This window comes from Poeciliopsis prolifica, unplaced genomic scaffold, assembly GCF_027474105.1.
Source record: "Poeciliopsis prolifica strain line A6 unplaced genomic scaffold, Auburn_PproV2 SCAFFOLD002, whole genome shotgun sequence".
NCBI lineage: Eukaryota > Metazoa > Chordata > Actinopteri > Cyprinodontiformes > Poeciliidae > Poeciliopsis > Poeciliopsis prolifica.
The window spans coordinates 12,294,001-12,312,406 of NW_026562377.1; the positions used below are offsets into that span (position 1 = coordinate 12,294,001).

The following is an 18,406-nucleotide window of genomic DNA, read 5'->3' on the forward strand; positions in this document are numbered from 1 at the left end:
AAATAGTTTATGTGAAAGATGCACTGATCCAGCTTTTAGCGGATCAGTACTAAAAGCTGGTTTTCTTCAGGCCTGACTTACCTAAACCAATTTCCATGATTTCCATTGATTTTTTTCAAAAACACTACACATAAGAAAGACAAAATTTACTAAAAGATCTTTGACGGAGGTGCTAGCTTTGAACTCAACAGAAATAAAGGAATTACATGATTCTAAAAAAATATTTTAAACATATTTCCCTAACTTCTAAATTTTAGTAAAGAGGTAGTACCACGAGTTAGAGGTAAAAAAAAAAAATTAAATCTTGAAATTATAAGAAATAAAATTATAACAAGGCTTACCATTGTTTTCAAAGCATTAATAATTTCAAAACACATTTTTCTGAGCACAAGTCACTCCTACCATTTTTTTTTTTATTTTATTACACATAAGATGATGAGGTAGAAACTATTTATATTTATCAGATAAAAAGGACAAATGCTTCACAAAGATTAAATTGCAACATAATTAAAAGACTACAAATTGACACAGCTGTGAAAACCAACCTCTAGTGACTGAAACATCTAATGGAGAACTCAGTTTTCTTTAAAAAAAAAAAAAAGAAAGAAAAAAAAGACTTTTTAATTAAAAAATATCAAATAGATTACTGTAAAAGCTACATTATATGGGTTAGGGAGTCAATAATAAAATAGATTGGTGAGCATGTTTGTGAGCATAAAGTTTTTCAGTTGAGAAAATGCTCCATTTGACTGCTGCTTTTATTTTCTAATGGGTTCTCAACGAGAACAAAATATCTGCTGATGTCTGTGAATCGTGCTAGTAAATGAATCCCTCCCTGCGTGGTTGACTATGATAAAGACCTACAGCTCCAAGTTATCTTTTCTCTGTGTGTGGATGTTCGACTACAGCTGCTGACTGATTTTAACTTTTCTTCCAACCACCACATGAGCACCATTGGCATGAAGTAACTTTTCATGGAAAACTGTGCTTAACTGGAGTGGCCGACAGTGTTTTAACAGTTATGTTAGTCCAATGCAGTTAAACCCTCAGTTTAACAAAACATATACTGATGTTGAGAATTCCTGCTGCTTCCAATACTTTTTACACATTATGCCATTCTAGTGAAACTGTTATTGAGCAAGATGAGAATGCCGACATACATGTATATTATGAACATTGACTTCAGAAAGAGAGAGCAGAAATGATTTTATGGTTTCTACAGGAATGTTGCCTGAATTTTCATTTCTTCAATTCCAGTCCAGATGTGTTTTCTTTCATTCTTTAGAAACTTTCAGCTGTTTTCTCGCCATCTTTCTATATTGCTTTACTACATAACTTTTGATTTCAGGAGTAGAAATTGCTTTAAAAAATTATGTTGTAATAATGATAATGCATGTTGTTGACTAGCAAGCTAGAGTGCATCAGTGCACATACTGTAGGTGGCTGGTTTCCACAGAGAAAATGGTTCCAATTGTTAGTTGCGATGGATATATCTAGGAATCCATCAGATTTTTCAGAGTTTGCTTAACACTGAAACAAATAAAATCGCCTTATTCCAATCTCTGTCTGACTAATTGGTGCGTTTTAAGGTTGTGCCAGAGAACTGGATTTTAGGATATGCCAGAGAACAGGATCACAGTAGTGATCTGTCAGGAGTCATTCAGGCCTTGCGTGAAAGAAGCCTCACCTACTTTTACCGCTGGTGATAACTGATGGCACATTAGCAAAAAATAAGCCAAGAAAATGTTTGATTCGGGTATTTTTGTGAATCTAACAATTTAAGCAGTAAGCATGCTCACCATGGACGTCCTTCTGGGCAATATTCTGCGTCCGGATGAGCGAAGACAGCCGTCGGACATCTCCTTTAAAGACACATTCGTGCACCGGAAAGTCCAGCCCCGGTTTGATGATCGGGTTTTTGTTGTTGTCATCAATAACATCCGATGTTGCCAGAGTGTTATTGGTGTTGCCATTATTCTGCGACTGTGTGGACGGTGACTTGATTAACTTATGGTTGCTGAATATTTTACTCGCCCTGCTCTTGTTATTCGCCTTGGGGGCAGCGAAGGTCCCGGTGGCAGCTTCCTCGTCCGGTTCCAGCAGATCCTCGTCCTTGCTCGGCCTCTGGTCCTTACGCAGGGAGCGGAGCTTCTCTCCAGTCATTTTTTTAAACGGTTCAGGCTGAGGGAGCAGAGGGTGTCGCCGCTGACGATGACCCTCGGGGCGAACTGATGCTATTCGCCGGCTGGAGCTCCTGGAAATCGTACAACATTTAATTCAACGAATACCTGTCCACCAAAGACGCAAAAACGCCACTTTTCTGAAGAAAGAAGTTGCGGTGGCGTTTGTTTACCGGTGTATTGTCAAAACAAACTGCTCCCTCCCCTCCCGCCGTCCTAAACTGTCGTTGCTGTTCAACACAGAAGCGTCTCACGAGTACGAAAGATTCCGCTTTCAACTGTCGCGAGACTTCAGAAAAGGTTACTAACGGTTATTATCTCAGGTTACTGTTGCTGTCACTCAGACTTTATAGACTTTATTTTATACTGTGTGTTTTACTACTGACACAAATCATCGCTTTGTTGGATTTTTGTATTATTTATATTGTCTTGATAATGACAAAAAAGTTGAAGTTCTATTATCAGGAACATTTTTGCTTTGTTTATGAAGGAGATATGCCTACCGGTAATATACATTAGCATATTCTCTTTACTGATAATGAGAATGAGTTTTTGTTTAATATTAGCTACACTTTCTTTTCTATTTTGCCATTAACAACCATCATCTTAAACTGTGCGAATTCATTTACATTTTTTCCCTTTTATTGTAGCTGATTAATTCCTCACTGCCTCACTGTTTTTTGCTCTTTGCAATTAAAAATACAAAATAAAATAAAAAACTATTTAAATAGTACATTTCCAATGTGGGCAACTGCATTTTGGAGAAAAAAAAGTGTTCAACCTATTTGCTTTTAATCGGAACTGAAATTGTACAACCAATGAAATCCAATCCAAACAAACAAACAAAAAATATTGATAATAATTGAGATACAAAAAAATTATTTGGATTAGAATTACATGACATGGACTCCAGTCAGCTCAAGACACACATTTGGTGACTTCAGCCCTGAGTAGGTGAATCCCAAAAGACTTTGACCTTGACTCGAATCTCAGCTATTCTTGACTTCAAATTAATGTAGGTTTTTGAAAATTCTCCAGGTCATCTGTTCACATTAAGAGGTGGTGACTAAGAAACAGGTTGTGGTATCAAACACACAAGAATTTAAACTACACCAGGAAAAAAACTATATTGAGGCTAGTTTATGTTGCCTTATGACTATCTGCATTAATTTTAATTTATTTATTGTATTTTTATATAAGTAACAAAGGCTAGTGAGTTATTTCACATAGAACAAAATGTTTTGTTCACTGCTTGGCCAAAACACAAAAGCCATCACCAAAAAAGGTGACTCTAATATTTCATTGTGTGAATGAAAACGGTATCTTCCTCAACGCCTTTTTCCATTTGAGTGCAATCAATCAATCAATCAGTCAATCAAATTTTATTTGTATAGCACATTTCAGCAGCAAGGCATTTCAAAGTGCTTTACATCATAAACACAAGAACACAAAGTCATGCAACATATAATAGACAATACATTGTTACATATTACATTTCAAAAACAATTCTAAACAGGTGTGTTTTTAATTGCGATTTAAAAGAAGTCAGGGTTTCCGCTGTTTTACAGTTTGTCTGGAAGTTTGTTCCAAAGTTTTGGTGCATAGATGCTGAAAGCTGCTTCTCCTCTCTTGGTTCTGGTTCTGGGGATGCAGAGCAGACCAGAACTAGAAGACCTGAGAGGTCTGGAAGGTTGATACAACAACAGCAGATCTTTGATGTATTGTGGTGCTAAACCGTTCAGTGATTTGTAAACCAACAACAGTATTTTAAAATCTATTCTTTGAGCTACAGGGAGCCAGTGGAGGGACTTTAAGACTGGTGTCATGTGCTCTATCTTCCTGGTTCAAGTGAGAACGCGAGCAGCAGCGTTCTGGATCAACTGCAGCTGTTTGATTGATTTATTGGACAGGCCTGTGAAGACACTGTTGCAATAATCAATGCGACTAAAGATAAACGCATGAATGAGTTTCTCTAGATCTGGCTGAGACATTAGTCCTCTAATCCAATGAAACCCAGCAGTATTATAAAGGAATATGTCAACACCAACAAGGAATTAAAATCCATTGATGGGATAAACTGGTCATTCAGTGTAGTCAGATAGTCAGCTGACCTCATTCTTTGGGATCATAATGTTACTGAACCTATACCTGATTAACTGCAGCAATCTCAGATCATATTACTGCCCCCACAGGCTTCTGCAATAGACACTAGGTATGATGCGTGCATCACTTAAGCCGCCTTCTTTCTTACCCCGATGCACCATTTCTCTGGAAGAGGGTAAATCTGGACTCATCAGACCACATGGTTGTCTTCCATTGGCTCAGAGTCCAATCTTTATGCTCCCCTGCAAGCTGAAGCCTTTTTCTCCAGTTAGCCTCTCTGATTTGTTGTTTTCTCATGGCCTCACAGCTGTTCAGTCCCAATCCTTTGAGTTCCCTTCACAATGTGTGTGCATATGCTCTTACTTTCACTATTAAACATAGCTATGAATTCAAAAAATTGCTGCCTAACAATTAAGATCCAACTGTAAATTAAAAAATTAAGGTAGTGTTATGGATGTGATCCACCATTTCTTTTCACAGCAAGAAACCACATTTTCAAAATCCAGTCCCCTGAATGTAGTTCATACTGCATTTTGTTACAGTATTTTTCTTTCTTTGATTTGATTTCCCCAAATGTGGTAATCTGACTACATTTGTTCTTTGAAGGCAGAGATTCCCCATTTTTCCTCCAGTTTCTGATAAAGTATTAGACAGTTCTTAACCCATTCTGCGATCTCCTTCAATGTAGATGATGCATGCCAATAATCTGACAATTCTTATAGGCTAACATCTTTTCCCCAACCAAATGGAAATGCAATTCACTGCATATGTTAGGTTCCAGCAACTTGTTAACTTGGCAGTTAAGAAATAACAAGAAATTATCCACCAGGATGCACATTTTCATCTATTTGCCAGGTAAAAATCAGTTAAATCTAGGTGGCATCTATTTTTGGCCTTGGATTCAAAGAGAAAAAAAAAACATTTTCTTAAAGCAGTAAAAATGGCCAGTTATTAAAGTAAAACCTTCACTTATTTTGTCTAAGAAATAGTCCACACTTCAAAATTACAGAAAGAAAATAATGAACTTGTTCAGAATTCAGATGTAAGTAAATCGAAAAGTAACAAAACTTTAACTTGTAAAATTTCAACAACAAAATATTTTAGCAAAAAGAAAGTTAGATGCAACTGCCAGATAATTTGTTTTAGAAACATTCTGTCACTTTGTTATGGCTCAGTATGTTTTGTTGGTCTGTTATATTAAAACGCAACAAAATAAATAGGTCCCAGGGCTCGTAACGTAAAACAGTGGAAACATAAATTTACGTAGTATGAACACTTTCGCGGGACACTGCACTAAAATGTCAGCCCTGCTGGGTTTCAAAACAAATCCAGCGAATCTAACTTCTGTTATCACTGAAAGTCAATGCGGTGCAAGTCTGCCCCCTGTGGTTCAAACAGGGAAGTGCAGTTCGAGTTACTGTCTCGTTCCCAAGCTTAAAAAGGAACAGCACCATATTCTGAGTTTCTATTTAGCAACCCTAACAACTGCTATGGTAGTGGCTTACAAATAGCCAGCATATGGTAATTTATGGTCAAACATGCGTAAAGATCGACAAACTTCTTGGATTTGTTGGTGTGACGTGACTTTACTTCTTCAAGGACTTGCCTTTTTACGGTCTGATATATTTTCAGGAGATGATAAAGCTGTAAAATCACAGAACTGAACTCAAATGAAAGAGATAACTGAACTGTTGACCTGATTCAAAAACAAGATTCGTTGCATCACAGGACAGACTGAAACGCAAACAACGTGCTGTCGTAAGAGTCGCGGGACGCCCCAGGCGCTACAGCCAATCAGCGCCTCGCTCTGCATGCCGATGAGCACTGATTGGCTGGAACGGACGAGCTTGGAGAACAGCCCCCGTAAAATAGTATTTCCCTTTTACCGTTAAACTGTAATGCGCACTCATCTTGAGCCCAGTGCGTTCGGGTGAATCAGAGAAGCTCACGGTTATGGCCCAGTCAGATAAACATGAGGCTGGCGATTTGTTCGCTGGCTTCCGCACGGCTTTTAAATCTTTCGCCACAGATGCCATACACATCGGCCAGGAGCCGGAGCAGTGGTCATCGATGGCTGTGGTACCGCCGATTTCCCTCTCTACCACCTTCAAACAGCACTCGCCGGGGAACCACGCTGTAAGTAGCCGGATAAGACTCGGTTGTTTAAGGCGGGGGGAGGGAAACAGTGGGCGGCGGTAATATATACGCATTGGCTATACCTGTACTAAAATAAGCTAAAAATAGATCTATCCGTGTGTGTGAGGCTTCAGTAATTGTACAATATGAGTTTTACAAGAACTCTCATTTTATTGGTCATTGATTCATTGTCCTATAATGTGCTAGAAATGTAGACGCATCAAAAAAATAAAATGTAATTCAACATTTTATACATTCCAGTGGTTAAATTCGGAAAGCAAAACTATTAAATTATTCAGATTTCTTACACAATGTGAGGTTTTAAGCGCTTATTTTTAGTAAAGTTTGTAATGTGGCTCACATCTATCGCAAAGCCAAAATTCAGATTACAGAAGCAAAGAAAGCTTCAAAACCAACTATTGTTTTTAAGGTTATTTGGCTACCTCCACAGAGAAGCCTCATACAATCATGCACAAAACATGGCAATGGCAGCTTTATTCTGACGGTCTGTTTTGTTGCCAGTGATACTTCTGCATCAAACAAAGTGGGGTAATGATAGAGGAAGACTGACTAGAAATTCTTCAACCTCACCTCAACTCAAATGGGTAAAGCTCGGATACAATTGGCTGTAACAACTCAATGATGATCCCAGATACACATCAAAATTGCTGGTGGAGTAAACAATGCGGGCTAAGATTCAGCTTCTGAAATGATTTCAGCCCTATTTAAAATTCAATGCCTCAAAGCATCATGTAAAGGAAGACTTAGACTTCCTTTATTGTCATTGTACAAAAAAAACACAAGGTGAATCTTGACAACGAAATGTCGTTACTTGGCTACCAGTGTAGCAGAGCTAAAACCTTATACTACACAATAAATAAACCTCCACCAAACTCTGGAATATGCTATTTTTTCTACCGCATGTTTCCTTCCTCTTAAGTTTCCAACAGCTTGATCAGCAGAAGCCTCTTTATAGATTTTTGCTAATATTCTAAACTACTGAAATCTTCCTACAGATTAAGTGTGAACTGAAAAGACAGTCTTTATGCACTACCTGTGCAACACTTGTTAATGATTTAACTTGTTTCAATCATTTTAGTACTTGTTATATATTGTTAAAGCAAAATGACCAAAAATGTAAAAGCACTTCAGTGTTCTCATTACTAAGCTATCCCCTTTCCAGGAAAGATTCATACATTTACAAGCTATTTACTGTCAATGATTTATGGCTGGTTATTTGTAAACTTATTTTTCTTGTTGCAAGTAAGGTAATGTTCAGTTATAGAGAAAACTAAAGATGACATATTGTAAAAAGAGATTAATAAAGTTATAATCAACTCTTAGTTATGTGCAGATAAAAACACCTTCTCATTTAATATGCAAGTCCAACTAAAAGTTCACCTTTTTTTCTTTTTTTTGGTACTATTTAACTTTTTTTTATAGCTCTTTTAGAAAAGATTATCTCACCTATCTGCATGTAATCTTTTCTTTCTGTTAATAAAAATTAGCTAGAAGAATCCTAAATCTAAATTCCATTCCTAAAATAATCTGTGTTCTTTGAAATGGTAAATGAGCTGTGCAAACCAAAGCCTTATAGATGTAGGGGAGCAGTTCATACAGGAGGCGGTAGATAAAGTCGATGAGGTGTATTTCTCACTCACAATGAACTACACAAACCTTGTGTTACTTACGTCAAAATAACAGCTGCAGAAAATATAAAACAGAAAATATAAAACATTAGAAAAGGTTGCCTCATTACATTTTTGTCCAGGAAACGTGAACCTAGAATGTAATATTTAAGTTTTATTTTTTTCATTGCATGAAAGTCACACCATTCCTTTAATAAATGAAATGAAAAGGTCAATGATAGAAAACAGAACCGTCATCCACTGATTGATTTTCTATTGTCCGAAATATGTTTTCAATATTCAAATTTAGCTGCATAACGTCCGTCGTAGTTCCTTCCATTAACTATATATTTTTCCCAGCTTCTGCAGAAACACTGGATGTAATGCAAGCCTGTGGGCTGAAAGTGTAAGCTTTAGATAACCATGTTCACTAAAATCCCAAGTGAACTTCTTCTTTTCCTTCCAGGGCTTTGAGTACAGTCGGAGTGGAAACCCTACCAGAAACTGTCTGGAAAAGGCTGTGGCAGCGCTGGATGGAGCAAAATACTGTAAGCAGCACAACAGATTCAGAACATTCTGACCATATGGAAAGTTTATAGTTTTATCGGATGTTTTAAAATCCATAACTGTTGGGGATTTTCACATCCTAAGCTATTTCCAAACAACTGAATTAGTTTTTCTTGCACGCCTAAGAAAAGTATTTACCTCATTCTTATCTTTATTCATGCATGGTTAAAGATAAGGAGGATAAAGTGAAGAAATTGCTTTTGATTAGGTAGACTTAATTATTTGTAAACTTTGCCAACTTCTTTGCCGAAGGCAGAGGTAAAATCTAATGAAATTGGATAGCAACCAGTTGTTTTCTATCATTTTAAATAAGCAAAAGAACATTGTTCTGTTTTTAAGTGGCAATTTTTATGGAGAACTTTGGTCAAGTTTGGAAACAGATGTGAATTTCTAAAGATAAAAATAAAAGTTTTTTTTTTCTCTTAAAGTTGATTAATCCTGTTTTGAAGTTGGTGTTTATTCTCCATTGATTGGTCAGACCTGGACCAATGCGAGGGGGAAAGGTTTAACTCCATTTTAATTCTCCCCCTAGAAGAAATGTTGTTTTTTGGTTTTCAAGAACAATCTTTGCTCCTCCTCTACAGGCCTTTCTTTTGCCTCAGGACTGGCAGCCACTACGACCATTACCCACATGCTGAAGAAAGGAGATGGGATCATCTGCATGGACGATGTGTACGGAGGTGAGATTCAGCTTTCAGATATTCATGTACTCTCATAATCGTCTGCCATAATACAAATGAGTGGCTTTCCTTCTTTTTTATTAAATTTTTTTGAACAATCTTAACGGTTTGTTGGTTCACTTGTTTATTGTAAAGGTACCAACCGATACTTCCAAAGAGTCGCAACTGGATTTGGGGTGGAAACAACTTTTGCTGACTGTACGAAGCTAGAGTTGCTGAAAGCTGCTCTGAAGCCCAACACCAAAGTAGGTCAAGGGAAGGGAAGAATTTGGTGTTTTTGTCACAGTTGTTTGTCTTGTTTTGGGGTGGATGCCATTTTTTCTGCTCATTCAGAGCAGTCATTGTGAGTCAGCACTTTGTGCAATCGCTATTTGCTTAAACCTCGTATTTATTTCACTGGACTATGTGCTTCACTAATACCTGCTCTTGTCTGGTGTAGCTGGTGTGGCTCGAGACCCCAACCAACCCCATGATGAAGGTGATAGACATCAAGGCCTGCTCTGACTTGGTGCACGAGCACAGCAAAGACATTGTAGTGGTTGTTGACAACACCTTCATGTCTTCCTATTTCCAGGTAGTAATGATTCCCTGTAATCACATTCTTGTTCATGTGTAAACTCATTTAATGATTGACTTGTGTGTTTGTTTTGTGCACCCTAAGCGCCCCTTGGCTTTAGGAGCTGATATCTGTATGTACTCAGCCACCAAATACATGAATGGTATGTAATATAAAAGTCCTCATGTAATGTTGAAGCTATTTTATTGCAAATTGTTGCATAAAGGTTTGTTTCTGATGTGGGGGTAGACATTGAATGAGGTAAATGACCAACATTCTGGAAAAATTGCAATGTTATGATTTCAAGTTTGTCAAAGAGAGCGGTACAAATACTGCCCAGGCCTTTTATTGGTACTCTGTTAGAAAACATTTTCAAAATGTAAAATGTTTTGACCTGCTGACAATTAAACTCTAAAAATGTCAAAATTGTTAAAGTAAAAAAAAAACAACAACAACAAACATTTAGAACACATGTAGCCTTGAGTTTTTACAAGAGTAATTTACCCATAAATGTCAACAGCTTGTCAAAACAGACCAAAAAGAACAAAAATCAGACCGAAAACACGGAATTGATTATAATTATTGCAATCTTGCAGAAGAAAAACAACTTAATACAGAAAAAGAATAAACAATTAGTCTCAGTTTTCTTAATGAAAGTATACATTTACTGGATGAAGAAAGTCTATATCTATGTCTCGTGATGAGAAAGATAGCACACTGCTCTAGGTAAATATTCCCAGGAAGTCAGGGCTATTCCTACAATTTATCTAGGCAAACTTACAAAAAACAAACAAGGCCAAGGAAGAGCAAAAACACACAAAGGAGAGGGGCTACTGATGTGACTGTTTCATTAGAATATACTGTATAGAGAGGGAGGGTACACCTTGCAAATAAAATATCTTAATTAATTTATAATGGAAAAAATAACAGACATTTATTTTAAAATGTCTACTTTTTATGTGAGTCACATGTGAACCAAGAAAATGAGTGAGAGTCCTTCTATGTGGTTAGAATAATAATAACTGCAGGGAGAATACATAAACATGCACATATTTTGATTGAAGATATTGAGATATTTTGGAAAAACTCAAAGTCCCTGAAATAAACTGTAAAATATGAATATTTAAACTCAAAGTGGCTACGTCAATACTGCAGGAACACATGTAATGTCTTAGTTTTGTTCTAACATGAACTGTTGCTTCTGTGTATTTGGCAGGTCACAGTGACGTAGTGATGGGTCTGGTGTCTTTAAACAACGATGATCTGCATGAGCGACTGAGGTTTCTGCAAAACTGTGAGAAGATAATTAGTATTTGTTTGATTTAACCAAAATGGTACTTTAAGAAAAATTGTGATAAAATGATTCTTAGTCTGCTTCTGTTACAATGATCAAAATGATCAAGTATAACCTAAGCAAGTCAGCTGCTCATTCCTTTTTTCTTCAAAGTCATTCTCTACCTACTTAGTATCTGGTGAAAGTGGCTACTTGAACCTGTTCTGCTTCCATTCAGCAAACAACCAACACAAATGTCTGAGACCAAAGTCCTTCACCAAACTAAACCTTTCTATTATTAGGGCTTTGTTCTGTTTGGCTGATCAAAATTTTTGGGAAGATTTGTTTCTAACCTCTGTGATTAATGTTCTTCCTGTGACCAGCCATCGGTGCCGTGCCGTCTCCCTTTGACTGCTATCTGTGTAACCGAGGGCTGAAGACGCTACACCTGCGCATGGAGCAGCACTTTAAAAACGCCATGGCTGCTGCCAGGTTCCTGGAGGCAGACCCCAGGGTGGAGCGGGTTATTTTCCCAGGTGAATTCTTTGTCACACCTAATATTTGTTGAGACATGCCTCCCAACCTTCTTATAGTTGTTTGCAGTTAGCCAACAACTTCTGTGTCTCTAGGGCAGAAGAATGTCTTTTGTGACGCTAATTCATTTGAAATGATTTTTTTCAAATTTTTCTGCCGTAATCAAAATTTTATACGCGTTTTCTTTAATACTTTTCTACAGGAAGTTATTATTCAATTGTATAGGCCTGGCTCGTAACAATAAACCCTTTGATGTTCTCATATAAACTGTGTTAACCTTTAACCAGGTGAAATGAAATAATCAGCATTCTCGGCTCCAGTTTCCTCTGATGTTCATGCCAGAGTACTGTGTGTCTGTGACCTTTCTCTTCTTTTACCGTTTTATTCCACAATAGACTTGATAAAAATTCACAATGCCGAGCTTTCCCTTTTCAAGGAGCCCATCCCTTTATCCCTGAATGAATCATACATTACATACTTTTATGCTTTTCCTGTTTTCAGTTATTCTCACATTACTGTTCAAGGTTTCTTCCCAAAAATGTACTAAGACCGGTGGTTGAGTCATTCAGTCAGCGGCCCATTGTGTTTTTGAGTTAAAAATGTTTAAAGTTGACAGGAAATTAGAAAATATCACTTATTAAAAAATTTTAAGATTAATACCTGACCACCAACTATACAGTTTTAAAAAATGCAAACATTTTAAAGAGACTTTAAAAAATAAGCAATGCTTAGCCTGGTGAGGGTAAAAGTAAAGCCTGATGGCCCGCCAGACTTAAAATACTCTGGGATACCCTGCGGTTTACATAGCACTAAAAACATGGATGTACTACACTGAAAAAAATATGAAGTTTATTTAATTGTCAAGTTAACTAAACAAACATGCAATATGATAAACTTTATACAATTGTTTTTAAGTTGGCGCTATATTCTCTTTTTCAGTGTACATATTGTGTTTCCTAACAGTGTTGCTGTCATTGTCATTGTATATTTTATCTACAGTGCTTTGATGAAATATGATGTTCTTCTGAAATGCTTAGTTTTATAAAATCATTTAGAAAACTATTTCCACTTCCCCCAGATTATCTCTGCCTGACAAATGATTTGATGATCTGAAACACTGAAGCATGATAAAAAGACAAAACACAAGTAGTAGTTATCAGGAAAACATATTTTAGTCTTGGAAATTATCAAAAGATTAATTGCAGTATTACCAGCATTGATAGGTCAAATATAAGAAATGTAGCACTGAGACTTTCTTAATAAAAATAACTTGGAAGTTAACAGGTTCATGTGGACAAACAACAGACATATAATTAAAAAAATATCACAAACAGGTTTTGACACACAGGCATGTATCCAATTTTTTTGCTGAACCTTGTCGAAAAAAATTAAATTTCTCTCATTTGTTCAACAGAGTTATCTATTTGCTTTTTTGAGCAGTTCAGGCAGAAATATCGAAAGCTCAAGAGTTCACATACTTCCTTGCACTAGTTTAGTTTTTATTCAACCCACAACCCTGAACAAAAATCCTGAAAAACGAGCCCTGTTGCTTTGTGTAGGGAGATTAGGTGGTTTTTCATGTTTCTTTCTTTTTCTCTCCACACAGGCCTGTCCTCCCACCCACAGTACCAGCTGATGAAGAAACAATGCACCGGGTGTCCAGGGATGATAACCTTCTATATCAAAGGGAAACTCGAGCACGCCACCACCTTCCTTAGCAATCTTAAAGTAATTTATAGATAATATGTTTTAAGTCTTTTTTGTTGTTGTGGTTGGTATTGAGAAAATTCACATCACTACAGAGTTTGCAAGGCAGCAATTTCTGGGAGTGGACCCAGTTTAGACAAAGACAACCATAGGCAGCATCGTATCAATACAAAATCATCGTTGTGACTTGATCTGATTATCTTTTTTTTTTTAAACAAAAATGAATAAAAAGAAAGGCATGTTGTGTCTATATGACATACTTCAATGAAGCTGCTGTGAAATTAAAGTGATGTATTGAAGTTCAGCACTTTATTCTAAATCAGTGAACCTTTAATACATGAAAAAACAAAGAAACAAAAAAAGACTTTAAACGACAGTAAGATGAGTAAAACCTAAAGCTGCTGTTCTCCGCTTTCCTTCATGTCTGTTGTTTGGTTTCAGATGTTTGCAGTCGCAGAGAGCCTTGGTGGTTATGAAAGCTTAGCAGAACATCCGTAAGTGTCAACTATCTGTGCTCCTAATAGAGGCTTCTAAAAAATTATATATTTCTTTTTGCAGGATAAATTGCATTTTGAAATAATTCCACAAGAGGGCAGCAGAGTTCAAAAAGAGAATCAACCCCTACGTTAGAATGACTTCTCTGCTTGCCTTCAGGACATCAGAATTTTTTTCTGTATTCACACATGTTGAAGTTGCACCGTTTCCTGTCTGGATTTAGGGCGATCATGACCCATGCATCAGTGCCAGAGAACGAGAGGGCCGTTCTTGGGATCAGTGACACACTGATCCGTCTCTCAGTTGGACTGGAAGACACGGCTGACATCATCGAAGACCTTGACCAGGCACTGAACGCTGCTGTAAGTATCATTAATAGTCAAAATAACTGGAAGAACCTCAGTTTGTTAGTCAAAACAGGGTTTAAATATAGGAGCGAGAATCTGAACTTTTGCCAGATTTTGTAGCATGACTAAGGCAGAAACTGTTTCTCCTGGGTTTCACCAAGAAAACTGCCAGCAAGAGAAAGAAAGCCTGATGGACAGTTGACTGCAGTTTGCCTGAGATATTTCTGTATTTGATGAGCTTTAAGCCCCCTCTTTATTATAAACGACAATTCAACCAAGACCTACAATTTAAACAAGAATGTTTTTTTTTTTTTTTTTTACTTTAAGGAGATATATAAAGTAAAAACTACAATAAAAATGTTTGTCTATCGACTCAATCACAGGCGTGTTTGCAATCTATTAGATAAAGTCTGTGGAATGGATCCCCAAGTGTGAATGGGATGATGGAGTGTATAATCTGAAGTTTACTGATTACATAAATGTGCAATATACTTCCTGTTTCTTTAGCTGCCACATGTTTTTTTTTTCCTGGTTTATCTAGTGCAGAGTGTGTGATTTAGTACAGCTTACAGGGGGAACCAGAGAACTCAGAAGGGCCACCAGATTTAAATCCCAAAGAGGCTTTTCATATTTTTCCAGAATAAATAAAAAAATAACACACATACAATTATGATTGCATAACATTTCATTTAAAAACTAACAAAAAAAATATTTACAAGAATTGGACACCTAATTATGTGTTTTAACACTATCAGCTGCAAGTATGTCACTTTCAAAGAATCTGGATTTGATGAGATTACATTATTGATAACAATTTTAACAGATTATCAGGTTATTGACTTTATTACATGTGATCAAAGTTATTACGTTATGAGCAGGTATTACATTATTGGTTGCCACAATTCATCCTGGATTTTTTCCCCCTTTCTCTGAAGAGTTATTCAGACCTTACCATAATTTTTTTCCATCCATTTTTTAAATGTCCTTCTATCCATCCATCCATCTATCCAAGGTTCTTTTCCCCAAACCCATTTTCTAAATGACCCACCCAACCAGCCTTTCTCCTCCCAGGTACCATTAGCTTAAAGGTCCATTCATCCAAACCTTGTTTTTTTTCCCAATCCCATTCCCGAAAATTTTTATGCAGATATTTTTTCCGAATCCGTTGTCTGAAAGGTGTCCGTCCGTCCATCCAGGTTTTTGTTCTCAGTCTGGTTTTTGCAGGAACCGTAATAAAAGACTGACTATTGCAGGAATCGCTGCAAAAAAGGAATTCATTTTTGGAAAAGTGTGGCATTTTGTCCTACAAAATCTAGTTAATCTGAGGCCATACAAAACCTCAGCTTTGATATGCTCTTCACTTTTCAGACCGATACAAATTGGGAAATTTTCAGGAGATTGATAACAAAGACTTTTTGGATTGGCAAAGGGTATGCTGGTGTGCACGGATTATCTGATTTCAGATTACTTTCTCATTTTTATCTGCGGACATGTTGGACAGGTTAAACCTTTCATCAAAAAAACAAATCAAGCTTTTAGCAATTTCCACACAGAGGTATTAAAAGAAACATTGCTGGTGGGAAAACCTGAACAACACACTGGTAAAGAAGTCGTACATATGGGAGGTTTTCTGTTTGATACACATCGACATGTATGAATTTTTATCTTGTACAAGAAGTGAGTCTACGAAAACGTGCTGGGAGCCACCGGCATGTTAATACTCATGTGGTAAAAAAAAAAAGGATGGCTCAAGATGAAGACAAATCAGACTAGAGGAAGTGTTGGAAATATTTACAGAGAGTCAGTCCAGGAGTAATAACAGTCCAGAGTTGAGCAGATAAACTCCTTCTCTGTGCCGCCAGGGCAGATCCATCACTCCTTGACTCTACTGCAGGAAGTGCCGCGCAGAGCTTATCAGACGAATGGTTCTCCTCATAAAAATCTCTTGAGTTAATTCTTCTTTATATTCTCCAAGTTAAAGTGAGAACAAATGCTGCGCGTTGTGCAGAGACATATCTTCGGTTAACAAACCATCCGTTCAATGAACCAGCTGCATATGTATTTGCTGTGAAAGGTTTCTTCTCGTATTTGTGAGCCAGACAGACTGCTCATCATGAGTACCACAGAATCCTCTTGGAGGTTCACTGCTTGGTTTGAGCCTCTCTCTTACCTGAGTGCATGATGTGCACCGCTGCACTTAGATTTCACAGATGTCCAGATATTTTTTTTCTCAACACGCATCCCATCCTCTAGGCGCTGGTGTTGGGTTTTATTGCGCCCCTTTCCTTTTTTTTTCCCTGCAATAATTTTTTATCAAACTCATTTGATGACATTGTGATTGTTTATTCAGTGGGTGAGAGTCATGAATGTGAATCCCTGTGTGTTTTTATATAATGAAAAAAATGAATTGGGGACTGGAAAACACAGTTCAATAAAACCATTAGAATCCCACAGCTTGATTAAATTCTGTTAGACCGAGTCTGGTTGAGATTCTGTTGCGTTAAAACAGCTTTAACTGAGATTTGGTGTGCTGGTTTGAATGATTCATCTCTTATTAGCAACTACTGGTAGGTGACCCTTTGGAAAGAATAAACATTTCTTCCAAACCCCCTTTGTGATCTCCTTTAGCTGGGTCCTGCATGACTGCTTGTGTCTCCTCCTCCCTGCATTCAGATAATGCAGCTGCATCCCTTCTGCTGCCCATCTGTAGCAAATGGAAATTAAATTGATACAAATATGGTCCCAGGAAAAAAGCCCCTCTGATGTGTGAAAGTTTTAATTGGATATGACTCCAGGTCGAATGATGCTTATCAAAGTATTATTCGACCTGGCTATTGAGTAACCATGGAAAATTCTCTTGAGGTTTGGTGAATTTTAATTGGTATTACATTTTGACACCCTCTCTCTGGTTTGTCTTTTGCTACTTTGGCATTGACCCAAAGTTATCAGAGACTGCCTGGCATCCCGCCTCTGCTCATAAAGACAAGGTGACTGATTTTGTAGATTAGGCTTTCCTTTTTCTGCTCCCTGGATCACTGCGAGCCATCAGCTGTAACCTCATGTCTGTCTCCCTGTGTCTGAATGCTCAGGTTATTGATCTTTGTGTTTTTCTCCTGTTGTCTCTGATAGCACCCAAAGAAGAATTGAAACATCTGCCTGGCGTCCTCGAGCCTGAGGTTGTAGTGGTAACAATGCTCGGAAGCACCTGAAATCTAAAAATCAGATGACGATCAACACGTGGTGCCTCGGTTCCACCTTTCAAGAGACAAAATGTTCTGGAAACAGCACAAATGATGTCAACGATGAATAATTATCACAATTTTTACACGATTATCACTTAATGGCTATACTATCGCACTCACTTGTAAGCTTATTTATCTTATGCCAGTTTTGCTTTGTGTATTTAATTGTCTGTTTTCTTTTTTTTTTTTTGAAAGCTTTATGAGAGAAACATCCCATTTAGACATTATGAAATGGTTTGAAGTATCTTAACTCCAAAAACTGTGCATTTACAAGTGGAATCTGTATTAAAGTGGGTTTTATAATGCCAACTTGTAAAAATGACTTTTTTTTATTTAAAGCCCATACTTAGTTTTTGTTTTCATCTATTGATCAAGTGTTAGTTCCTGTAAATGTTAAACATCTTATGCACAAAAAAGACAAGGATTTTGGTGTTTCTTGGTGAGCACAAAGACTCTTAAGTCAACAAATTTACCACCAACACTAATCAAAAGGCCATGGCATGCACTTGCCTTACTTGGAGCAGACGTTCTCTCCACGCATTTGGTGTGGATGAGTTTTTAAAGATGCAAGAGCAGGAGTTGTTTCTGTCCTCTCAGAGTTGGCTAATGTGGACGGTAACTTTTTCCGCCAGGTCGAGACTTATTACGTTTTTAATGGTTTATTAACAGAAGTCGGTGGATTTTTTCCTTCTTTCCTACTCATCCAGCTCTATGGCTGTAAGTTTAGCCTCATGAATAAACACTTCATATTTCCCAGAGCTTCTCTTACAGGAAAGAAACAGAATGACTGTTACACAAATCAACTAGTTCCTATCTTTTAAGGTCAAATTCATGACATTTCAGGGTAAATGTAAATTTTCTCCAGACAGAAAAACACTTTCATCTTTTAGATTTACATTCAGTTTTGCCTTACTTATAAACATACATTGATCATTTTAGTAAATTAGGAATTCATTAA

General features: G+C 37.1%; 2 protein-coding genes across 2 annotated transcripts in view; one reads left to right on the top strand and one right to left on the bottom strand.

Moving 5' to 3' along the window:
- Window positions 1-2,438, bottom strand: part of LOC129374804 (ankyrin repeat domain-containing protein 13C) — a 33,125-nt gene extending 30,687 nt beyond the window's left edge. The window contains exons 1-2 of the mRNA XM_055053452.1: window positions 2,354-2,438; window positions 1,800-2,254 (exon numbers count right to left, since the gene is read on the bottom strand). Of these exons, the coding sequence (XP_054909427.1) occupies window positions 1,800-2,163 (364 nt within the window). The 5' untranslated portion in view covers window positions 2,164-2,254; window positions 2,354-2,438. The remainder of the gene's footprint in view (window positions 1-1,799; window positions 2,255-2,353) is intronic.
- Window positions 2,439-6,159: 3,721 nt separating this feature from the next.
- LOC129377450 (cystathionine gamma-lyase-like) lies at window positions 6,160-17,757 on the top strand. Its single transcript, XM_055057403.1, has 12 exons — window positions 6,160-6,419; window positions 8,514-8,595; window positions 9,199-9,294; window positions 9,430-9,539; window positions 9,734-9,868; window positions 9,956-10,013; window positions 11,067-11,144; window positions 11,507-11,659; window positions 13,264-13,385; window positions 13,806-13,858; window positions 14,083-14,221; window positions 17,336-17,757. Exons 1-12 carry the CDS (start codon window positions 6,237-6,239, stop codon window positions 17,351-17,353), a joined length of 1,227 nt encoding a protein of 408 aa, XP_054913378.1. The 5' UTR covers window positions 6,160-6,236; the 3' UTR covers window positions 17,354-17,757.
- The last annotated feature ends 649 nt before the right edge of the window (window positions 17,758-18,406 follow it).

What these genes read in the sequence shown, in the direction of transcription:
- LOC129377450 (XM_055057403.1), top strand. Translation starts at nt 6,237, where the DNA reads ATGGCCCAGTCAGATAAACATGAGGCTGGCGATTTGTTCGCTGGCTTC. An exon ending in GGAGCGGGTTATTTTCCCAG is followed by an intron (nt 11,660 to 13,263) that starts GTGAATTCTTTG and finishes CTCTCCACACAG; the next exon opens with GCCTGTCCTCCCACCCACAG. An exon ending in GAAAGCTTAGCAGAACATCC is followed by an intron (nt 13,859 to 14,082) that starts GTAAGTGTCAAC and finishes GTCTGGATTTAG; the next exon opens with GGCGATCATGACCCATGCAT.